Source organism: Amaranthus tricolor, chromosome 16, assembly GCF_026212465.1.
Source record: "Amaranthus tricolor cultivar Red isolate AtriRed21 chromosome 16, ASM2621246v1, whole genome shotgun sequence".
Taxonomy (NCBI): Eukaryota; Viridiplantae; Streptophyta; class Magnoliopsida; order Caryophyllales; family Amaranthaceae; genus Amaranthus; species Amaranthus tricolor.
In genome coordinates this window covers 149,705-170,578 of record NC_080062.1, presented here as the reverse complement: position 1 = coordinate 170,578, position 20,874 = coordinate 149,705, and the positions used below count along the sequence as shown (strand labels likewise).

The 20,874-nt window shown below is 35.3% G+C and overlaps 2 protein-coding genes across 5 annotated transcripts; both read right to left on the bottom strand.

The window, feature by feature from the left end:
* Positions 1–41: 41 nt before the first annotated feature.
* On the bottom strand, positions 42–4,061 carry LOC130802144 (structure-specific endonuclease subunit slx1). Its single transcript, XM_057666051.1, has 3 exons — positions 3,629–4,061; positions 1,302–1,408; positions 42–946 (listed from the first exon to the last, which is right to left on the bottom strand). Exons 1-3 carry the CDS (start codon positions 3,850–3,852, stop codon positions 759–761), a joined length of 519 nt encoding a protein of 172 aa, XP_057522034.1. The 5' UTR covers positions 3,853–4,061; the 3' UTR covers positions 42–758.
* Positions 4,062–4,625: 564 nt separating this feature from the next.
* LOC130802140 (protein transport protein SEC31 homolog B-like) lies at positions 4,626–18,563 on the bottom strand. 4 transcript variants are annotated; one of them, XM_057666047.1, is made up of 22 exons: positions 18,011–18,563; positions 16,477–16,531; positions 16,262–16,384; positions 15,208–15,304; positions 15,080–15,116; positions 14,873–14,981; positions 14,735–14,792; positions 14,455–14,552; positions 14,229–14,348; positions 12,610–12,652; positions 12,286–12,407; positions 12,084–12,211; positions 11,417–11,972; positions 11,186–11,278; positions 10,584–10,769; positions 10,288–10,498; positions 8,455–8,564; positions 8,174–8,338; positions 6,344–6,469; positions 5,974–6,259; positions 5,114–5,352; positions 4,626–5,020 (listed from the first exon to the last, which is right to left on the bottom strand). In XM_057666047.1, exons 1-22 carry the CDS (start codon positions 18,325–18,327, stop codon positions 4,928–4,930), a joined length of 3,372 nt encoding a protein of 1,123 aa, XP_057522030.1. In that variant the 5' UTR covers positions 18,328–18,563; the 3' UTR covers positions 4,626–4,927. The 4 variants fall into 4 exon arrangements, with proteins under 4 accessions (XP_057522030.1, XP_057522031.1, XP_057522029.1 ...); XM_057666048.1 differs by having other exon boundaries at positions 6,344–6,472; positions 8,455–8,558; positions 18,011–18,552; XM_057666046.1 differs by having other exon boundaries at positions 6,344–6,472; positions 18,011–18,551.
* Between the last annotated feature and the right edge of the window lie 2,311 nt (positions 18,564–20,874).

Genomic DNA, 20,874 nt, shown 5'->3' with positions numbered 1-20,874 from the left:
TCTTCTTTATAATAGGGCTCACATTTTTTCTCAGCAATCAGTACTCTCTAGAGAATTGTTCAGCATTACTAAGCTAATTTACATCTTATGTTTAGTTTGAAAACACATGATAATGTATGTAATGTTTTATCAAAAAGGTAATTGTCACATTGTCTCAACTCACTCTGTTGAAGTGTTGTCTCAATTCTCAACTGTTTTGATAGATCCATTGGCTCCACATAATGTGTCCTATCTTAGAAAACAATCAAAGTTGAAGGAAGAAGAAAGGGTCTTGATCCCTAGGCCAGAATTAGCAGGAAATGATCAGTGTTATATACTTGGCACGCATAAGGGCAATTGAGCAATGAATGAAAGCGTCTGAGCGAAAGAATCTTCCACGCCGAAAGATTTATATGAACAATTTGCCATTGGAAAATCATAGCATAGGAGGAATAACATCCTTTTTTGATTGGGTATGGCTCGAGCCTCCGACTACTCTAGTTTCCATAACTAATGATAATCTCAGTTATTGGAAAACGAAGGGACAAGAACTTGAGTTAGCCAAGCTTGACTATATGTATGATGGCATTATACAACTTTATAACATCAGTAAGTCTCGGTTCAGTTTAGTTTGACGCTAAAAAATTCAACTGTTACACCTTTTTACCAACAAATGATGGGTAAAGAGGAGAGGATAAATGAACAAAATCAATAATCAAAACAAGGAACAAAGAACTTTTATTGTGCAATATACAGTGAATAAGTAATAAATACATTTATCAAGGACTTAATCGCCAGTCGACATATAGATGACCACAGTCTAATGAATGCTTTAATTTCTCCATAGATGCATGCCTGTGTTGCAACAGAAGCTGGCACTTCTCCTCTAGCCCTTTCTCACCTTCCGAATTCTTCTTATGAGGCAGTTTCCTCGAAATAATTTTCCATTTTGATTCAAACTCGCAAGCTACAAGACAGTAATGAGAGCTCAGAACCAACATATTTAAGTTTATAAGCATTTCAGATGGCACGGCAGCATTTTCCATCTGAGATGACAAACCATCAAAACCTTAAAATGCTAAATGAGAGCGGAAGATTGAAGCACCTCAGGTTCAAGATTAAAGTCAACTGTAGTATTTCTCAGCAGTGTTGGTCAGAAAAGGTGTTAACATCTCATATGAGTGTCAATGTGATAGCGATAAGGCAATAGCTTGAGTTTTCATTCACAAACGTATTGTACAATTAAGCAAGTATATAGGCACAAGTATGAAGTTTGTTTGGAGAACAGATCAATTTGTATGGTAAAAGGAGGAAATAGGTACCTCCACTTCTGTTTCTAAATCCGTGAACAAGGCAAGCACAAACCCAAGGTCTTCCAGCTCGGGAAGCTTTTGCTCCTCCTTTAAGCTCACCATTATGTTGTTTTAAACTACATAAAAGCACTTGTTCTCAGTAAATATTAGGTAGATTCAAACCAAGAAAGACATACTCTCATAGTCAGTCTCCCTCTCCAATGCCAATACAACACTGTCAGGCCTATTGTAAAGAGTGCAACAATCAGGATATTTCTCCGTCACCAATGAACAGACGTCTATGTTCTATTAATGGCATCAAGACGGCCACAGAATGAGGTCAAAGAGAGTTTTATGTCTTGATAGACATACTTTATTGCATATGTCAATAATTTGGCTAGACTTAGTAGGTTTTATCACCCTAAATATCTTGATAGGACGTATGAAGAGTGTGATCTATTTTGAAGAATTTTAAGTTAAATCTCGAGATAGTTCCTAAGCACCCAATTTAAAAGGTTATAAGTCAAGTTTTTGTAGTGTTTCAAAATTTTTTATGGCAATGTGAGAATGCAACATAGAAATCTTCATTTGGGTCACTTAAAACTATATATGGCAGCAAGAAGGCCACATAATGAGCTAAAAGAGCCTTGTTTTGTCTGTCATATTAGACACACATCATTGCATATGTGAGCAATTTGACAAGAGCAAGAGGTTTTATCAACCCAAATAACATGATAGTACCCACAAAGAGTGTAAAAGTTTGGGAGAATTATAGGCAAGGCCTGGAGTATCCCATTTCAAAGGCTATATTTAACGTTTTGGGGTGTTCCGAAAAAAATTTGTGCCAATGTAAAAATGCAACATAGGATTCCTCAAAGTGTCACCATGTGCCTTAGAAAACTATTAATGGCACCATAAAGGCCACAAGATGAGCTCAAAGAGTGTGGTTGTATGTCTTTGTAGACACACCTTAGTGTATATGTGAGCAATTTGGCTAGCATAAAGAGGTTTTATAACCCAAGAATATCTTGATAGGACCTAGAAAGAGTGTGGAAATGTTTTTTGAGAGTTATAAACCGAGACCCAAGATAGGTCTTGAGTACCCTATTTCAAAGACTATAAGTCAAGCTTTCGGGGTGTTACGAAAAATTTTTATCCCAATGTGAGAACGCAATATATGATTCTCTATAGGTCACCATGTGCCCTAAATTAATATTAAAGCATCAAGAAGACCACATAATGAGCTCAAAAATGATTTTGGTAACAGTCGCAGAACGGATATTGTGGTCAATAATCAATATAGATGGAATTCTAGGTAGACACACCTTATTTCATATGTGAGCAATTTGGCTAGAGTGAAGAGGTTTTATTACGCAAATATCTTAATAGAACCTATGAAGAGAGTGTGAAAAGTTTGAGAGAATTATGAGTCGAGGTCTGGGGTATACCATTTCAAAGGATATATTTCACACTTTCGGAGTGTTTTGAAAATTTTTTAAGGCAATGTAAGAATGTAATACATGAATGTCATTGGCTTACCACGTGGCCTAGAAAACAATTAATGGCACCAAGGCGGACACATCATGAGCTCAAAGAGCGTTTTATGTCTTAATAGACACACTTTATGGTATTTCTGAGCAATTTGGCTAGAATAAGTAGGTTTTATGATTTTATCACCCAGAACATCATGATAGGACATATGAAGGGAGTGGAAATTATGTTAAACAATTTTAAGCTAAATCCCGATATACTTCCTGAGTATCCTATTTTAAAGGTTATAAGTCAAGCTTTCACGATGTTTCGAAAATTTTTTATGTAATTGTGAAAATGCGATATAGAAATCTTCATTTGGGTCACTAGAAAACTATATATGGCAACAAGAAGGCTACGTAATGAGCAATTTTAAGGAGGTTTTATCACCCCAAATATCTTGACAGAAGCTATAAAGAATGTGAAAACATTTTTGGAGAATTCGAAGCTGGGACCCTAGATAGGCCTGAGTACCCCTTAATTGATTGCCATTTCAATATGCAACAACAAACTTTCATAGCCACAACGCCATTTTTGCCATTTCAATATATATCTTAAAAATTTTGCACAAAATTGATTGCCATAAGCTCCAAATTTAGCAAACCTACGTTCCACTGACAGTTTACAATTACGAATTTGACAAAGTTCAAAGCAATCTCTAGTCTCTACCTTCCACATAAAATTCATAGCTTCAATATTTTCATCACAAAAAATAAAACGATCAAAATAAAGACAAAATTCTAACAAATTACAAATAACATCAAATGCAAAATATTTAGGAACTTAAAATGATCAATAATAATTTACGAGAGAGACAACCATAATACCGACGAGAGAAATCAGTGGTAACTCCAACGTATGTTTTGAAAGGGGGATTTGTAGAAGCGATGAGATAAACACACCAAGAGTCGACTTTTTCTGATAATACTTCCGTTCCTTGGAGCTTCTCAGGCTTAATTTTAGAATTAGGGTTAGGAATAGGATTAGAATTGGGGGAAGAATGGGGCTTTATAGATCGAAATGTGCGCGATAATTTGAATTGTCTAACCATAATTCTCTTTATTTTTTTCTTTCTTCAAAAATTATTGATTTAGGGTTTGGTGTTGATAGATGAAATTGGAACAATGGGGAAAATCAACCGTTTTAGTAGTTAATTGAATACAGTATACTCCTATTTGGTGTTTCTTTTGGTTGACTTCAGAACATTTGAAATTTTGTTACTTTATTTATATTGAATAGAAAAGGCGATTTAGGAAATATCTATGACTCAATTGTATTTAAATTGTAAGTATTCAATTTATCAGTGTTGAGAAATTAATTTAAAATAATATGCATAATATGACATAGAAAAGTAATTAAAGTGTCTGACTTTTTTTTTTGTGGGGTGTTTCACGAGCCATTCTTTTAAATCGCGACCTACTTATAATAAGGGTATTGTTTCTTTTCCAGGCCCTGGCCATCACTATGGCCGAACTTAGCATGTTGCTAATGATTATAACAAATTCAATTTCAAGTTTGAATCTCAATTTGCACTTGATCTTGACTCTTTTAGTTGTTAACTCGAGATTGATTCTAATTACACCTTGGAAAACAAGGCTTGAGTTTAGGTCTTCATTAACGATTGCCTTGTTCAGGGAGAGTAGCATAAAATAAGCACAATCAAAATGCAGATGAAGGTAATGTTGCCTTTTGTCCTTCCCTTTGTTCACCTCTACATAAAACTGATGAATCAATATTGATTTTTGAGTAAACAGATTAATACGACTCCTAAACATGGCAACAATCTCTGAAATAGGCAGTTGTAAAAACTAAATACGAATCCAGTGTCAAAAATTATCAATTGTATGTCATACCCAAGAGGGAAAAGAAAATAAATAATACAATATATAGATAAAACAGAACCTAATGCTACAAAAGTTTATGATAGGCAAAAACAATCTGGAGAAGTGTACTGATCCTGATATCTACCTTTCTACCTGCCTCGAACAAAAAGCATGACAATCTCAGTTTTAAGACCTATAATAAAATTAAAAAGATAAAACAAAAAGGGCTCTTATATCCATTTATGGAGTGCAAGTACTTGTGTACATGAATGTGATAATCACACAGTCCGACAATGTTAGATATCAAATGACGAGATTCTGCCTCAACTTTATCATTCTCTTTACGTTTATGAGCCAGGAGCCGCACTCGTCCCATTCGTTTGCAGTAAGGAGTGCCTATACCCAAAACAAGAACAAACAAAAACATGATAATTCACACAGGCTTTTATCAGAGTCAAATAGTCAAATTATCTATTGATGAGAATGTACCTGAATCTGCAAGGCCGTGCTGTAGTCGCCATTATCTACAGCTTGACAGAGTTGTACAAGCTTTTCAGCAGCATTCTTAGATATGTTTCCAGTGTTAAGGTTTGTGAACAAAGCACCCAGCTTCCTCGAATTATCATCTATTTCTTTCTTCTTGAGAGCATTTGCACGAGCACCACCAAGTGCTTCTGAAGTCTCATTATACAGCCTTGTCAATGTTGCTACAACAGGCTTGAGGTGCGCTGTCAGAGCAAAAATCATGAATCAGCGTTGAATTGAAACTATAAGATGGGCATTCCATTAGCTTACAACTGTGATTGACTGATAGCAAATAACTCAAGGATTGGGTGTTAGATAACTTCTAAACTTTTAAACAAGGCGACAAATTTTAACCTTCATACATATAATGCAACATAAGTAAACTTCACATGAATAAAATGCATTACTAGATTACTTGCTCACTATCGCCCTATTAAATGTTTAAATGTCATACATTTACAAGCTTCCGGGCAAAAATTAACAGAATATTGTAGTATATTAATCAGCAAAAACAGGTCTCATGCATAGCTTCAGATCCTTTCCAAAAATGTCCACATTAGAACATAAGCACAACTTGCACAATGCCTAAATTTAGAAAAAAAAATAAAGAGGTAAACAGAGAAAGATCTTAAGAAAACATCATTAATAAAAACAAAAATCAGAAACCACTAAAGTTTTGCAAGGGATTAAATTTAACTATCCATAAATGGGGTCACCAATAAGGAAATAGACAAGGTTACTTAAAAAATTTTAAATACCCGAAGAAAGTATAAGGTCATACTAAATGCAACAAGAAGAGAGGGAAGGAGGGGGATTTAAATTACCTGGCACACTCGAAGTATTAGCAGTCTGGACAGTTGCTGGGGTAGCTTGAGGTACAACAGCTGGCTGTGCTGACGCAGGCTGAGTGGGACTTGTTGGTTGCGTCGAGACCATCCCAGGTCTTTGAGCAACAGTACCAGGACTGCTCAGTGGCATAAACCCACGGGTTGGTGTAAGCGCCACAACTTGGGGCATCCTTTGACCAGGGATAACTCCTGGTTGAGATGATATAGAGCCAAGTGAACCAGGTCCAGGTGGCCCAGATTGAAAACTCGAGTTAGTAGATCCCTGCATCAACATACAAAAAAAAGGTTAGAAGCAAAGAAAAGACAAACTAGTCATATAAATAGCAGAAGGGGGGGATGCACTGACTGGATAAAGCTGAGAGCCCAATGTAGGTTGGTGATATTGCTCAGCATTTCTCAAAACTGGTGCAGGAGCTGGGACAAATGTACTTGAAGGAGGCTGAGAACTGACAGGTGGAGGAGTAAAGTTCCGCTGCTAGAAAGATAAAATATATTCAGATCTGTAACAGCTCCAAGTAAAGCAATTTTCAAGGGGAAAAAATAATCTAGAAATTCAATCACACCATCTAAGGACCCAACCAGAAAGTTGAGCGAACAGAAGCTTATTTTCAAATTCATATAAAAATCTTGATTAGTGAACCTAAGTATCAAAAAAAAAAATTACAAATCCATCATATCTCAAGCAAGTTAAGCAAACAGGAGTACATGCCATTCAATTCTATCTTCCTCAGACTCTTCACCCCAAGTACCATCAATTCAAGAATCTAACTTGGACATGGACACTTCATTTGAGACCAAATGTTGAATCGTCTAATAGAATAGCTGAGTCTGACAGTAAGACAATTTTAATTGTGCTACAACTTAGCAAGAGTTGGAGTTACAAAGGTTCAAATTAAGTAAGAATAAGAAGTTTACATGAAGTGTCATTTTGGCCAAAATGACACAAGTAAAGGCAGTATAACTTGGAAGATGAAGAAACTGTTCAAAGCGAATGCTTCAAACACCTTGGATCCATATTCCATAATAGTTGGGATATTCACTATAATGTAATCTATAGGATTGGGTGTGTGTGGCAAAAACGGAAAACATGGATATTATGTGATTGAGGTGTAACCCTAAGCTTAAGAGTAAGTTTCACCAGACATTCATTAGACCAGAGCTGCACAATGTTGAGGTTTTAGGAAAGATCATTGTTGCGGTAGCCGAAATATGGATTGATGAGTGGACATATTTTGAAGGATAATACTTCAAAATGAACAAAAAAGAAAATGCTAAGGCGTCACAAATGTTGAAATAAGATGAAAAAGAATCACTTAATGTGGTTTTAGCATGTGCAACGACGGAGAATGACAAACTAGTAAGGAAGATAGAATGTTGGGATTTGGGAGATTTAAAAAGAAGAGGAAGAGTGAAGATTACCTAGAGGGCACGGGTGAAAAATACATGAAGAACCTAAATTTATAGGTTGAGATAGTATATAATCAAACTAAATAAAGAAGGATAATTTCTACGGACAACCACTACGAAATATTTATTGGTTCATGTAGCTGACCTCAATCTTTTGGGATCAAGGCTTTGACATGTTGTTGTACAACTCTTAGTTGCTAGAGTATGGAGAAATTTCATTAACTATAACATGTATCACAGGTGGTTGAAAGTAGGAGATTATGGGAGAGAAATGTAATACCAAACACAATTCAGTAAACCAAATTTGAATATAAACCTGACCAGCATAGGGTAAGATTCCTGGTAAACATTGTATCAAGTTCATTTAAGGACCTTAGAGTATTTCGTATCATAATTTGGTACACATTAATCAAAAGAAAAAAAATTAAAATGACAAAAATAAAAGAACATACATGATGGGATCTGCCAAAGATAAATGTGAATTCTAGAAGACAGCAATGCAAAGCACAAAGATATGAGAAAAACATATCATCCCTCCAACACTGACCTTGGGATGGATTTAAAGTTTAAACTTTTCACAAAAATTAAGGATTTGTCTGATACTATACATTTTAGGAAGCAAACCACCAAAAAGCTTAGACATTTCCCTAGCTAACACAATCACTCATATCAATGGCAAGAGAAGCTGGAGACAGTAAACATGTACCAGATGCAGGTTCATTTACTCAAAAAATGAGCTACCTATATATAATGTGCCACAAAAAATTACCTGGGGAATCTGTTGTGATTGAGGTGGAACAAATAACTGGTTGGTAGGTGGCGTTGGCTGATAAGGTGTGGGAGCTGCATATCCTTGATAGGGATGAGGCTGTGCATAATTGCCACCATAATGACCAGAACCAGGAACTGACTGGAAATGAGCTGTTCCAGAACCCTAACACAGAAATAATGTCACATAAAAGGAGGAAAGGAAAGTTCCAGGAATTACTTGTCTCAATCAAAAAACTGACTGTAAAACACTGATTAAAAACAAGGGTGGCAGGAATTTACAGAGTAATATGATTGCGAATTGTCACCATAACTTCCAGATTCAGCACCGTATAAAGATCCTGATGGTGCTTGTATATTCTCATAAGAAATTGTTTTTTCAGCTTCTGTCTCTACAACCAGGTGCTGTGTTAGATAGTTGTCCAAAATCTAAAGAATAAACAAGAACATGCAGCACTAATGTCACAGTGATAACATCCAGTCCTCTGTTGCACTATCTACAATTTTTACCCAAGCTTTAGTTATTACCCCCAGAAGAAGAAAATCAGCATTAATCAAGGCATAATGTGCGTTAACTTATGGCTCAACAATGCAGGTAGAAAAGGAAAATGACATTAAGCACAGTAATTCATTTGCTAGAAGTTTCAGGCACTACTAACTATAAACATCACTTTTAAGGCTTTACTGACCCTTTTATATTCCTTTCCTTCTAATGTTATTTACCTATCAAAATTTATTTTTTCTCCAGCTCACTCATTTTACAAGTCTATATCTCTTGCAATGTCACAATATTCGTTGCCCGCTTTGATTCATTGTACGAATTGGGATTTGTGATTCGTAAGTTGCTAGATTTATTGTTTTGTTGAGTTGGGTTGTTTGATTCAATTTTTAGGTTCCTCAAGTGAAAATTTTGGTTAAAGCTTCTACTACAAAGTTCTACTACAAGAAAAAGAAAAAGAAAAAGAAAAGGTCGAGAAAAAGAATGTGAAAGGAACACAGAAAACTGAGAACCCTTCATTTCAAAAACAGAAACCGTTCTTCATTTCAAAAACAGAAACCGTTCTCCATCTCAAAAACAGGAAAAACCCTTCTTACTTGCTTTTCACCCCTTATACAAACGTTCAAGAAACAATAAGCATATTACATGATGGTTGAAAGTTACAAATAAGAGCATCAGTTAACTGTGGTTGATAAAGCAACATTCCATTATCCCAACGTTATTGGTAGAAAGAGTTTGAGGAGTCCGATGTATGTAACCTTACACATGTTAGTGATAACAAAGAGGTTGTTTCCAATTGACCCTTGATAATAAACATCATATGCAACTTCACATAAATTAAAAGAGGACATGATATAATGAGTAGTAAAATATATAACAATCTGAAATCAAAGAACTATAAAACTCCCCATTGAAAATGGACATACAGGATAATGTTTGATGGCACAGAGATTATTTTTTTGATTCATGGCAATAACATTTCGTTACCCCAAAGAATCATGTAAAAACCAAAAAAGGTGAAAACGTTAAATACTATGAAAAAGCGAATAAAAGTGAGTACTAAAGGGGGAAGTGCATCCTCTTTGATAATAGATCATCGCTCAAATCCTTCTATTTTGTTGCAACCGACGGGAGTAAATAAATTTTTGGTTAAGAATAAAACTAATAAAACAAGTGGATGTGACCACTGTCAAACATAGAAGTAGCAAAATCAAAGGTACAGTTACAGGGTCAAAAATTCCCCTTAAATGCTCATATATATCCCTGCAATACTCATTATGTACCACAAAAAATTTAATAACCATTCCGTAACTAAGACAGAAAAAGGGACATGAATTTTTCTTAAAATCCGTTGTAAAGAGGGCGTAGAAATGTTCAGTTAATGTGAAAGGAAAAATGGGGAGGGAAGATTGATTTTTTTGGGCATGCTATCAATGATACTCTAATACACTCCAATAATTTTTAAAACAAGTTGACACATGTTTACCAGAGAGGGTAAAATTATTGACACTTCAAGAATCAGAACAAAGCATCAACAAGACTCAGTTCAATCACCCTCAAGCTGCATCCAGGAAAAAAACATAAAAATATTCCAATAAAAACATTCCACCAAATACCTGGCTGGGAAGAAACTGCAATGCGGTCTCTTAAGATGACAAGCTCAGCAGATATATCCTCCCCCAAAAGCTTTAGAAATTCCAATGCCGTGGACAACTGCCCTTGGCTGGCCAAAATTTCAGCATATTTTTCAATCAGCTTGCACAAGAATGAACTAAATCGTTTCTGTCCAGTGGCTAAGGCAAAAACTATAGTCTTCTCCATCAAATCCTACACATTAACAGATAAAATTAAGCAAGCATTTAACATGACGCACGTAAATCAAACACTTTTTTCAAAAGCCAATAAAGCTTACTTGTAGACGATTAACATATGGTTTTTCCTCAGCTTCTGCAGATAGACAATGCGACCATATCTCCACAGTTTTCTCAATATTACCAGCACAAATATAAGAAAGTGTAGCAGCCAGCGTGTTTCCAGCAGCCAAGAGTTTTGATGCAAGCTCATCACAAAGCCGAGTCCACTCCTCTCCTTGTGCAAACTGACATGAAAAATTGGAAACTAAGAGTATAATATATAAGAAACTGCAGGCTTGCAGCACATATGCAGGTATGCTTCAGCAAAGTTTTTTAAATTTCCAAATCACTAATTCAACAAATTAAGGTCCAAACCAGCGGCTAATAATTTCCACACAGGTAGATATTTACTATATTGAAAACAAAGAAAAATTAATCCGAGTGAAACAAGAGACTTCTCTGAATACAGACAAAATTCCTTTTCCACACTTTGTATATCATGATATGAATAATGAAGCTATAAAATTAAATACACAAAGTGTTCGTAGACTACAAAATAGTGAACACATGCACAACAATGGCATGGGCTTTATTGCCCTTTTCTTCATCAGTTTATGAGATTAAAATTCCTATGCAGCTCTACATTGAAAAATTCACTTACAGTGCAAAGAAGAGCTAAAGTCTCTTTCCACGACTTCAAAGATCTAGTGTTCACAAGGTTCATGAGGTCATGACTCACCATTGCAGAAACAATCTGCCACGACAATCCCGTTGTCATAAAAGTGCATATTAAAGGCAAAAGAATAACACAAGTTCAAAAAGAAAGAGTACAATTTTAATTCTAACATTCATCATAAAGAAGAAAACTATCTCCAAAAAAAAAATCACAAACCTTGAGATACGGCGAACGACTTGTCTTCAGATATTGATCACGAGTAGATTCCCACAAAGAAGCACCACCGACATGAGCAATCACAAGAGCATCAGCCATTTTATTAGCCGATATGCATAATGCGACCGCCTCCTTGTAGTTTCCAACTATCAAAGCACGCTGAACTGCATCATCAAACGCTGGATCAGCACTCTCTTCAAGAACATCATCTTCTGTTTGTTTCAGTTCCTCATTTGGAACAGCATCTCCAACAAAGTTGTTGCTCGCACTTGATACAGGAGTTTCAGCTTTAGGACTAGGAAGGTTATTAAAAAAGTCTTCTCCATTGTCAAAAAATTTGGGAGTAGCTTGCTGATCAGTTACAGAGGTTGCTTTCTCTACTTCATGGTCTTCAAGCCCAAGGGCATTAACTTGCTTAGATAAATCTTCTTGAACAGTTTCATTCACTTCTCCTGGCATACTGAAACCTAGATGTGCTAAAAGCTTTGACCTTGCTGTTCCCTCATCTTCAAACATAACTTTCAAGAAGCCCCAAGTTTCTCTATCATCTTCAGATCTACAAATATGAGGATGAAAAAAGATTAAATGAATTACATACTAAGCACAGCCACAGCCTGAATGAAAAAATTATTGCTAGATAATACCCAGTATAAGTTCAGGTACATACTCAGATTCTTGTGATTTCCTTTCACATAAAACTTTAAGAGATGATCTTTCTCCATTTTGGATGGCAGCTTCAAATTCAGATGAACGACTCACCAAACTGTCTTCTGTTACCACACTATGGATAAAAACCTAAAATAAAAGATAAAAGTAGTCAATAGCAACCATAATTATAGCATATAAAAAGGCAGCGGATTATTCAGTACCTCTGATGTTCCGGCGGTACCACCAGCAGAGGCCGCTTTTGAAAGAAATGAAACAAGCTTTCCACCAAAACCAAAAGAAACACCCACTGGTCGATTATACCATTTTGGAGCTTTCAAAGGTGCTGCATGGATTCATATAATATTAAATTGCAAGCATCCAACATCAAAGGTGGATACATGAAACCTCGAGGTCAAAGATGGATACATGAAACCTCGAGGTAAGAAGTAAACTGTGACAGAATATCTCATTGCCAGCATACCAGGTTGTAACTCAAAAATCAATACACACAGACTAATAGATAGGTAGTTATCAAGAGGTCATACCTGCACCAAAATCAGTTTCTGCAACCCCATAACGGCTGCAAGCCTGTGGACCAACCAGATAAGGAAGTGATACAAAGATGAGTCCAACAACAAAGACGAAACAAATTTGATTCAACAAATAGGACAATACTTAAAGGTCAATCAAAACATCAACGAGAGAACACAAGCAACAAAAAAATTACAGAAATAAAAATGTGGTGAACCTGACAGACTATGATGATAAATAAAAATCAACATATTGTCACAATAAATATAGACAATCAACTACCTCAAATCATGTGACCCAAAGAATTTTTAAGCAACATGATGCAGCCTACTACATCCTTTGTCTTAAATCTATTTTACACTAAGACCAGACAAGTGGTAGTAAGCCAGTCAAGTTACACCATGTGGTTCAAAGAGAAATTTCCTGATAAATGAGATTTTTTGTTTTAAAATTATTTCTATTCTGCATCTACAAAGTCAATTAATTTCCTTCTGCTCCAAAATACAAGGTAACTTGTCACTTTCAAACATTGAAATGTGGGCTGTGTCTATCACAGAGTTACCAGGATCGAGAAACTATCCGGGTCAGGCGTGGGAACGAAATTCATCAACTTTCACATTTTGGTGGCTATAATTTACAAAAAAATAAATAAATAAATAAATATTGAGGCTGTAATTCGTAATTCATTCTTTAAACGTCAAAGCTCACTTCTTATATGGAGTAAAAAAATTTATCCCAATTAGAAAACTTAAAAATAGGAAAAGAAAAAGAATAAAAGAAACACGTGGCAGTTGACAGCTAGCAATGAGAAAGTAACTTTAATCTGTCTTGATACACTCCAACCCCAAATAAGAAAACAGAAAACGAAAGCACTCACCCTTTATCTTCTTCCTAAAGAACCTGTATACTGCATAGTAACAAGAATTCCGCTTGAAACTTCAAGGACAAGGACAGATCAAATAATAACTTTCATCGACTTGGGACGCGAACCTTGGCAAACGCATAGCAATTCGGGATGAACAACCCAGAATCAGATATCAACTAACAAACCATTGGTTCGGTAAGTCTAATCTATCAGATTAAAATAGCATTGACTTTTTTTTTTTTTTGAAAAATAGCATTGACAATTACCTTTGCATTTATAATATGATTTGACCCTTTAATTTACAACAAGGCTACAAAATGTCACTTATTTCGTTGGGGCCAAACATTTATGATTCTTTCATTTTGGATTATAATAGACTATATTAAAATTGTTCATTGAATCAAGAACACTTCTTATTTAAATGAAGTTTCACATGATGTTTGCTACCAAGGGTTAATCGAAAACAACCTCTTTGTTAGTGCTATCACTAACAAGGGTAAAGTTGCGTACATCCGACCCCCAAACCACACCATAGGTGGTGTCACTCATGGACATTAGGGCAATGTGATGTAATGTAATCCATGATGTCAGATGACGTGCATTCATGGAAAAAAAAATTAGCTAAAAATGCCATATATTATGAAACATAACCAACATATATCTATGATTTTTCTATTTGAAAGTGATTTATTGATGCCAAATTCAGATATTATAATCCCAGCCTTCCTCATAGCAAAGCATATCAACAGTGTAAATCAACTAGCATACCTCCATATTGTAGAAGCAAATTTTTCCATCAAACGATGACGCAGATATAACCCCAGGTATTTTCGGATACCAATGTACGTCAAAATTCCAGTTAGTTCCAGTAGGCAACTCACAGACTATCTGCAAAAGGTTCAGCCAGAAGAACACCATATCAAAATTGAAGTCAACTAATACCTTCAAACATTACAACAACAATGCTTCAGTTCCCCCACTGAGATAGTCATACCTCTCCAGAATTAATATCCCAGCAAATTGTACGGTTATCTTTGGCACAAGTAAGTAAGTAGGAGCTTTCACTAGGGCACCACGCCATTGAAATTACACCTAATTTATGATAAATTGGAAACAAAAGGTGCGCATGATTAGCATCAAAACATCAAAATTCATTCTCTACCAAAGCAAAAAATGAAGTGGGAATACTTGAGATCACTGCAAGATACTAATGCAATTTGGTGACATTATGAAAAAACACTGAAAATGAGACAGGTACATAAATAGATGCTTACCTTTTGAATGCCCTGCAAATTCCCTCACAGGTGACATAGTATTCCTCATATCCCACAGCTGTGGCAACCATATTTATTTAAGACATGCAAAAAAGAATATCAATTATAGAATAATGTAGAGTTAAATGAGGGCATTACCTTAAGAGAAGGTGAACTATCATCATCTGATGCAACAACAAGCCGAGTTGCTACATCAGGATGCCACTGCAAAACAGAGCAACGCCTTCTGTTTGAATCTGAATAAAAACTATCACGCAGCAACAGTTCCACATTGTCGATCAATAAACAAAGCAGATAACCATCAAATAGTAAACCCAAAACAATATCAAAGAGCAACCTACAAACCTGATAACTGACTTCTGCTTCCTTAGATCCCAAACAGCTAGAAAAAAGTAATATTTGGAAAATCAATTGCAGAAAAGAAACAGAAAAAAGCCTCAATGCCCTAAAAAATGAATGAAATTCCTTCTTACTAGTTAACCCGTTGTATGAAGTGGAAGCAAAGACATGTTGGACCATCCGATTCCAAGATAAATACGAAATTTCGCCTTGGGCAGCTGCACCACTACCCTGCATCAATGTATTTCAAATGGTGCCATTGTATCATCTGATATGTAGGTGCACATAGCTACACTAATAAAAAACTATTTTCATATTTTATGATCTCTCTGTCGTGGTTTCATTACCCTCTCTTAACTAGAAGAAATTTAATTATTTAAACCATTAAAAACACGTGATTTCTCTCAAAAATCTTTGATGAAACATTACCATGAGATAATAGAGTGACGTGATATCTAATCTGCCAAGTTGCCACTATGGGAATGTTGCCACCATAGGGGGTAAAGAAAAAATATAGGTGAAATGAAATTTCGAATAAGAAGATGTTTGGATGAAACATATTCCACATGTGAAATTCTAGTAACCCTTCAAACATTGGAGATATTTGCAAGGGACAAAGTCAACAGGTAAACATCAAATTCGTTCAAATGGAAGCATATACAATCATATTAAAAACAGATAGACTGAATTCAACAAAAATGTTGAAGCTTTAAAATTTGTTTGCGGTCATACGAATGAACCAAGATTTCAACTTTAGTGATCATCCACAAATATTCTCCTCTCCTGTTTACATCTACTGACTTTCCATATGCTCTGAAAATCAAATGTCTTTATATTTCTTGCAATCTGTCATCCGAATCACCTTTAGACTAAAGCCATAAATTGAAGTTAAGTCTATTTCTAACACTATCTAGATACAAATAGTAAGTGACAGCTACTGAAATTAAAAATGATTTCCCCTAGTCAGCTTAATATTTGCACCTTTCTCTTTTTTGTATATATCATAGCTGAAATTTATGCAGATATAACACATGCTATGTTTTACTATGACTTTCTCCCATTATCAATTTAATTTTTTTATTATCTTCCACTAAACAAAAACCTTTGCCTTTTCAAATTTCCAAAACACAAAAAGTTTGAACTTTGAAGTCCTTGAGCTCATTAAAGAAGCTTAAAGCATATCCATACCCGAAGATGAAGAAAATTGGTAGACTCCGCTAAAGATGCCATATCCCATATGCAGATTTCCCCATCGTCAGCTCCCGAAGCAAGCAAATTAGGTGCTAAAGGATTAAATTCCAAACCACGAACCTACAATAATTAACAAAAGCACATTAGTGATGACAAGAAATAGCCAAAAACTGAAATAGCTAATGCATGAGAAATCAGAAATATGAACTTACAGGCCCTTTATGTTGTGCCAACTGTTTAACAAAAGCATTACCATTCGTCTCAGAACTGAAAAATCAAAAAGATACCAGAAAAGAAAGGAAAAAAGGGGAAAATATGAATTAGTATTCATGCTATTGGCAACAAGAACTACAAAACCAATTGATATGTAATAGTATTATTGCATGCAACCACATAAAGAAACAACATCAACCTAACCACACATATGGCTAAAGAGCAAGCAGCTCTCAATAACCGCTTGGCAGGTAAATCAATAGAAAATAACCATTTAAATATCAGTATGCAATATCTCATTATCTCATATTTGAGATTTCACCAAGCAAGCAACAATATGCCTTCTGAATGAAAACTACTTTCTGCTCGGCTCAATTTGGCTCCTCTACTTTTAGCAATAGGAGCACCGAGGAAACAAAGCAAGACATTTTTTATAGCAGGAAACAATTGCAAGAAGGAGAAAAGCATTAAGATTTATGTACAAAGCTACCCCTTATAGTGTAAAAATAAGGTCGCATCGCATCCCTTAAGTTGTAAAGGTTTCAAAAGAAACGAACGGATATTTTAAGCATTGTAAAGGTGAAAAAAAATATTTTGGGCCTTATCAAGAGATATCTTATGGTTTCAATCGATATTTAGGAGTCATGATAATAGCATCACTTTCATTACCGCATTATCATTCCATTACCGCAATCGCGACCGTTACCACATTTTTACACTATGATCCCACTTTCCCGTCTCCTAACCAAACCTCAACTATCATACTTCTTGGCTCTAGAAAAGCTTACAACGATACATTAAATTACATTCCATTACCCTGCTGCCATTAAGTAGCTCCCACCACAGGTGGGATTTGGGAGGATCACATGTACGCACCCTTACCCTTGTTAATGATAAAACTAAAAGCTTATACAACCAAAATTTTACTTTCCCTATCTAGCACGCAACTGTCCATCAAAATTATACAACCTAGATAAAAACCAGTTTGAAACGTTTTTACTTCTGATGAAATAGAGGAGCTTATAATACTACTATGATAAACCTTCAGATGACAAGTTTTCAAAAACTCGGATTAGAGATTATATTAAAAAGTTGTTGAGGCACTTTATGATCTAAACATGCTTTTCTCGAGTAAACCTTTGTAGTTAATTGAATCATTATTCATATTATTCAATCAAATAAACTAGAATGCCAATTCTAAACTCACAGCACACCATTGTATTGATGAAACAATGTCAGCAACTCTACTACCTTACATTATCAACAACTAGTATGTCACATCAGAATTTTACCCCTTTCGATGAGTTATCCACAACATTTCAGATTACAACAATAACTCAGATTACAACAAAACCGACGACTTGAAATTAAAATCCACAATATATTTCCATAATGCAAATCCAACTCACAACCCTATAACAATACTAGCAACAATGAGCCAATTAAAACAATCAAATTAACACAATTCAAAGCTAACAAACCCAAATTCCAACCAAATCAAACAAAAAACGACCATTAATCAAATAAAAGTACCGAATCAAAGGCAAAGGATTCCAAAGTCCAATAGTTCCATCAATGAGACCACCAGCAATCAAACCCATGGAAAAGTCCTCTGAATCGGATCTGTGTTTCCCCCAAGATAGACGATTGAATCTTTCGGAGCTAGTACATTGAGCAATCAAAGGAATATCTTGATCATCTGACTGAAAATCAAGCTTGTAAATTTCGAGTTCTGCAGAAGTGCTAAATGATAGATCGACAGCACCCGCCATAGTTCCCGCTGCAAAGTATGGTGAATCTGGTGACATCGCCACTGACGCCGATCTGTTCACACTCTTTATGCACGTCATTGTTGATTGATTTTGATGATCCAATTTGAAGGTTGAAGACGATTATAAGGGTTTTTGGATAAATTAAATAGGGGAAATTTAGAGGAGAGAGAAGAAGAAGGTGATTAACTGATAATAATGGCGTGGGAGTGGATTATTAGTGTGCGTTTGCATTCTTTTTTCCAGATGACGTTAATTGAGGGTTTCCAGATGTGTTGTCCATTCTTTTGTTCGTGGCTGTTTATTTTTTTCACGAATTATTAAATCATACTGTTTTTCACAAAAATAGTTAATTTTTTAATTAATATTAATTTGTTGTTAAAAGAGTAATATAATTAATTACACAACGCAACTTGGCACCCAAATTCCAATCAGGCGCTTTTGGAGCTGCAAGTAGATGCCATTCACCGCTTCACTCATTAGCAACTTAGTTTTTCGTGCAAGGGATCATCGATGAGCTCTCTTTCGAGCAAGCACCACTGTGCGTGCCCATTATCCCTAGCAAGCTCACATTTTTTCTCAAATTCATCCTCGTAATTCTCTCATTTTCCGCTTTGACAAAATAAAAATTATTAAGTTTTTCCTGATTGTAATCAAGCTACATACTTGGATTGAATTTAGTTCGCACTCTTTTCCTTTAGAAAAATCTATCCGCTAGCTCATTTTTATAATAGACGTATTATTTCATTGAACAATTTAGCTTTTATAAAGCAATAATCAAACTCATCTTAACGAACTAACAAGCATCATTAGTCTTCTTTATTATATGAAGCAAAACCATATTTTTTACTCCTATATTAACAAAATGCACTTGTGTTGTGTATTCCTTAAAAATCTCATGTTAACTAAATCATTAATCAATTCATATTAATTAATATTCAATGAATTTTATATATTCATGTATAACTTTAGCTCTCAATATAGTTTCAGCTCTCTTTTTTTGCCTATAATTTGATCCATATCTGAACCAAGTATGCAAGGCACACATGGCTCAAGTATAACATTAGAGGATGATAAGTAGAAAGATGAAATCAGTTCTAGAAACCTGCTGACCAGCAAACCTTGCAGCCATCACCCAGAGCTAACCTAAGCATCTTAGGAGACACTAAGGGTAGAATTGGAATCTCTGTACATGGACCTTACTATCATGGTCCAAGATGCCTCTTATCCATCACAGAAGACACCAAAGAAATGATGTTGAAGGTCGAGTGTTCAGCATTTGGTTTATCGAAATAATCAACATTTTGTTTTTTCTGTTATTTGTACTTAAAACGTGCACATGTTTGTCACGCGTTGATTTTTAGCCGTTATTCTTCGTTGGTTGTGTAAACATTAGTCTTATCCAATTTCAGATGGTCTCTTAGGTCTATAAATAGGAGGCCTAAGCACTTGTAAAGACAGTTTTCAGAATCTTCAGAAATAAACATCATTTTGTTTTTCTTTCAAACGTTGTCTGTTTGAACATCTAAGTGTTAGTCATACACTTCTCCCTTTGAATTGTTAGTCATAAAATTTTAAAGTTTATCTTGCATTCTACAAGGTAGTCAATCCTTGGGTTGCATTATCAATTACACTAAGGTGGTGAGCGAAGCCATTAGAGGGTAATCCGTCAGCTTGAAAATCAAGAACTGGTTTCTTGAGGCTGATTTTGTGTTGTGTTTTGTGTGCTGTTTGTAGCTATTCCATTTCAATCCATAGTCATCACTTTGGGCCAAATTAAGGTGTGCAATCAACCCCTTAATTTGGTGCAATATCAGAGACATTAGTATGCACAAATACTAATTCTCCATCCCCATATTTAATATTATCTAGCTTCATAAGTAGTAGCATAACATCCTCTCCTCCATGTTTGAAGAAGCAAGGGTCGGTACAAAACATGTTTTACTCTTCAACTCATGCATATAACCTTATCCCCAAAAGAACGTGCTTTACTATCATGGTTACATCATCTATTCAAACATATCTTCATAAGGTCTAATGGCTGAAAATATGAGCTTAGTGTTGTCCATTGTACTTCACCTCAACATCATTGCCAAGTCATCTTAATTTATGAGAAGCAACTAGGAAGGTGTTGTTTATTTGGCTATTGACCTTCGTAGACGCCACATTACGGCAACTACTATTTATTCACGATGATTGTACACAAGCAACCCTTGACACGACCTTTGGCATCAAACTATCAATGATAACATCTCGCTGCTATTGGAAATATAATGCAAATATAAATTATAATTACAACAAACCAATTTGTATTCCTCTTATGTAGATGGCAATAAAACTCCTTACTTTGTTGATCACCAAGATGGACTCCATGAAGATTAGGTTGCAACAACGAATTCAAGTCGTTCGGAAACTTGATATTAATAGAAGGCATGTAAACACTTTTCTTTTGTGATATTCTTCCACAAGGGTACTTGGGATGATAATGAAATTCACAATGAGATACAATCTATTACAACAAACTCTTAGCACAAAGAAAATGCAATGTAAGACAATGGGTTGTGGTGGATTAAGAATTTAAAAGATACAATGAAAGTTTATAACTCATTCATCACATTTCATGTAAAA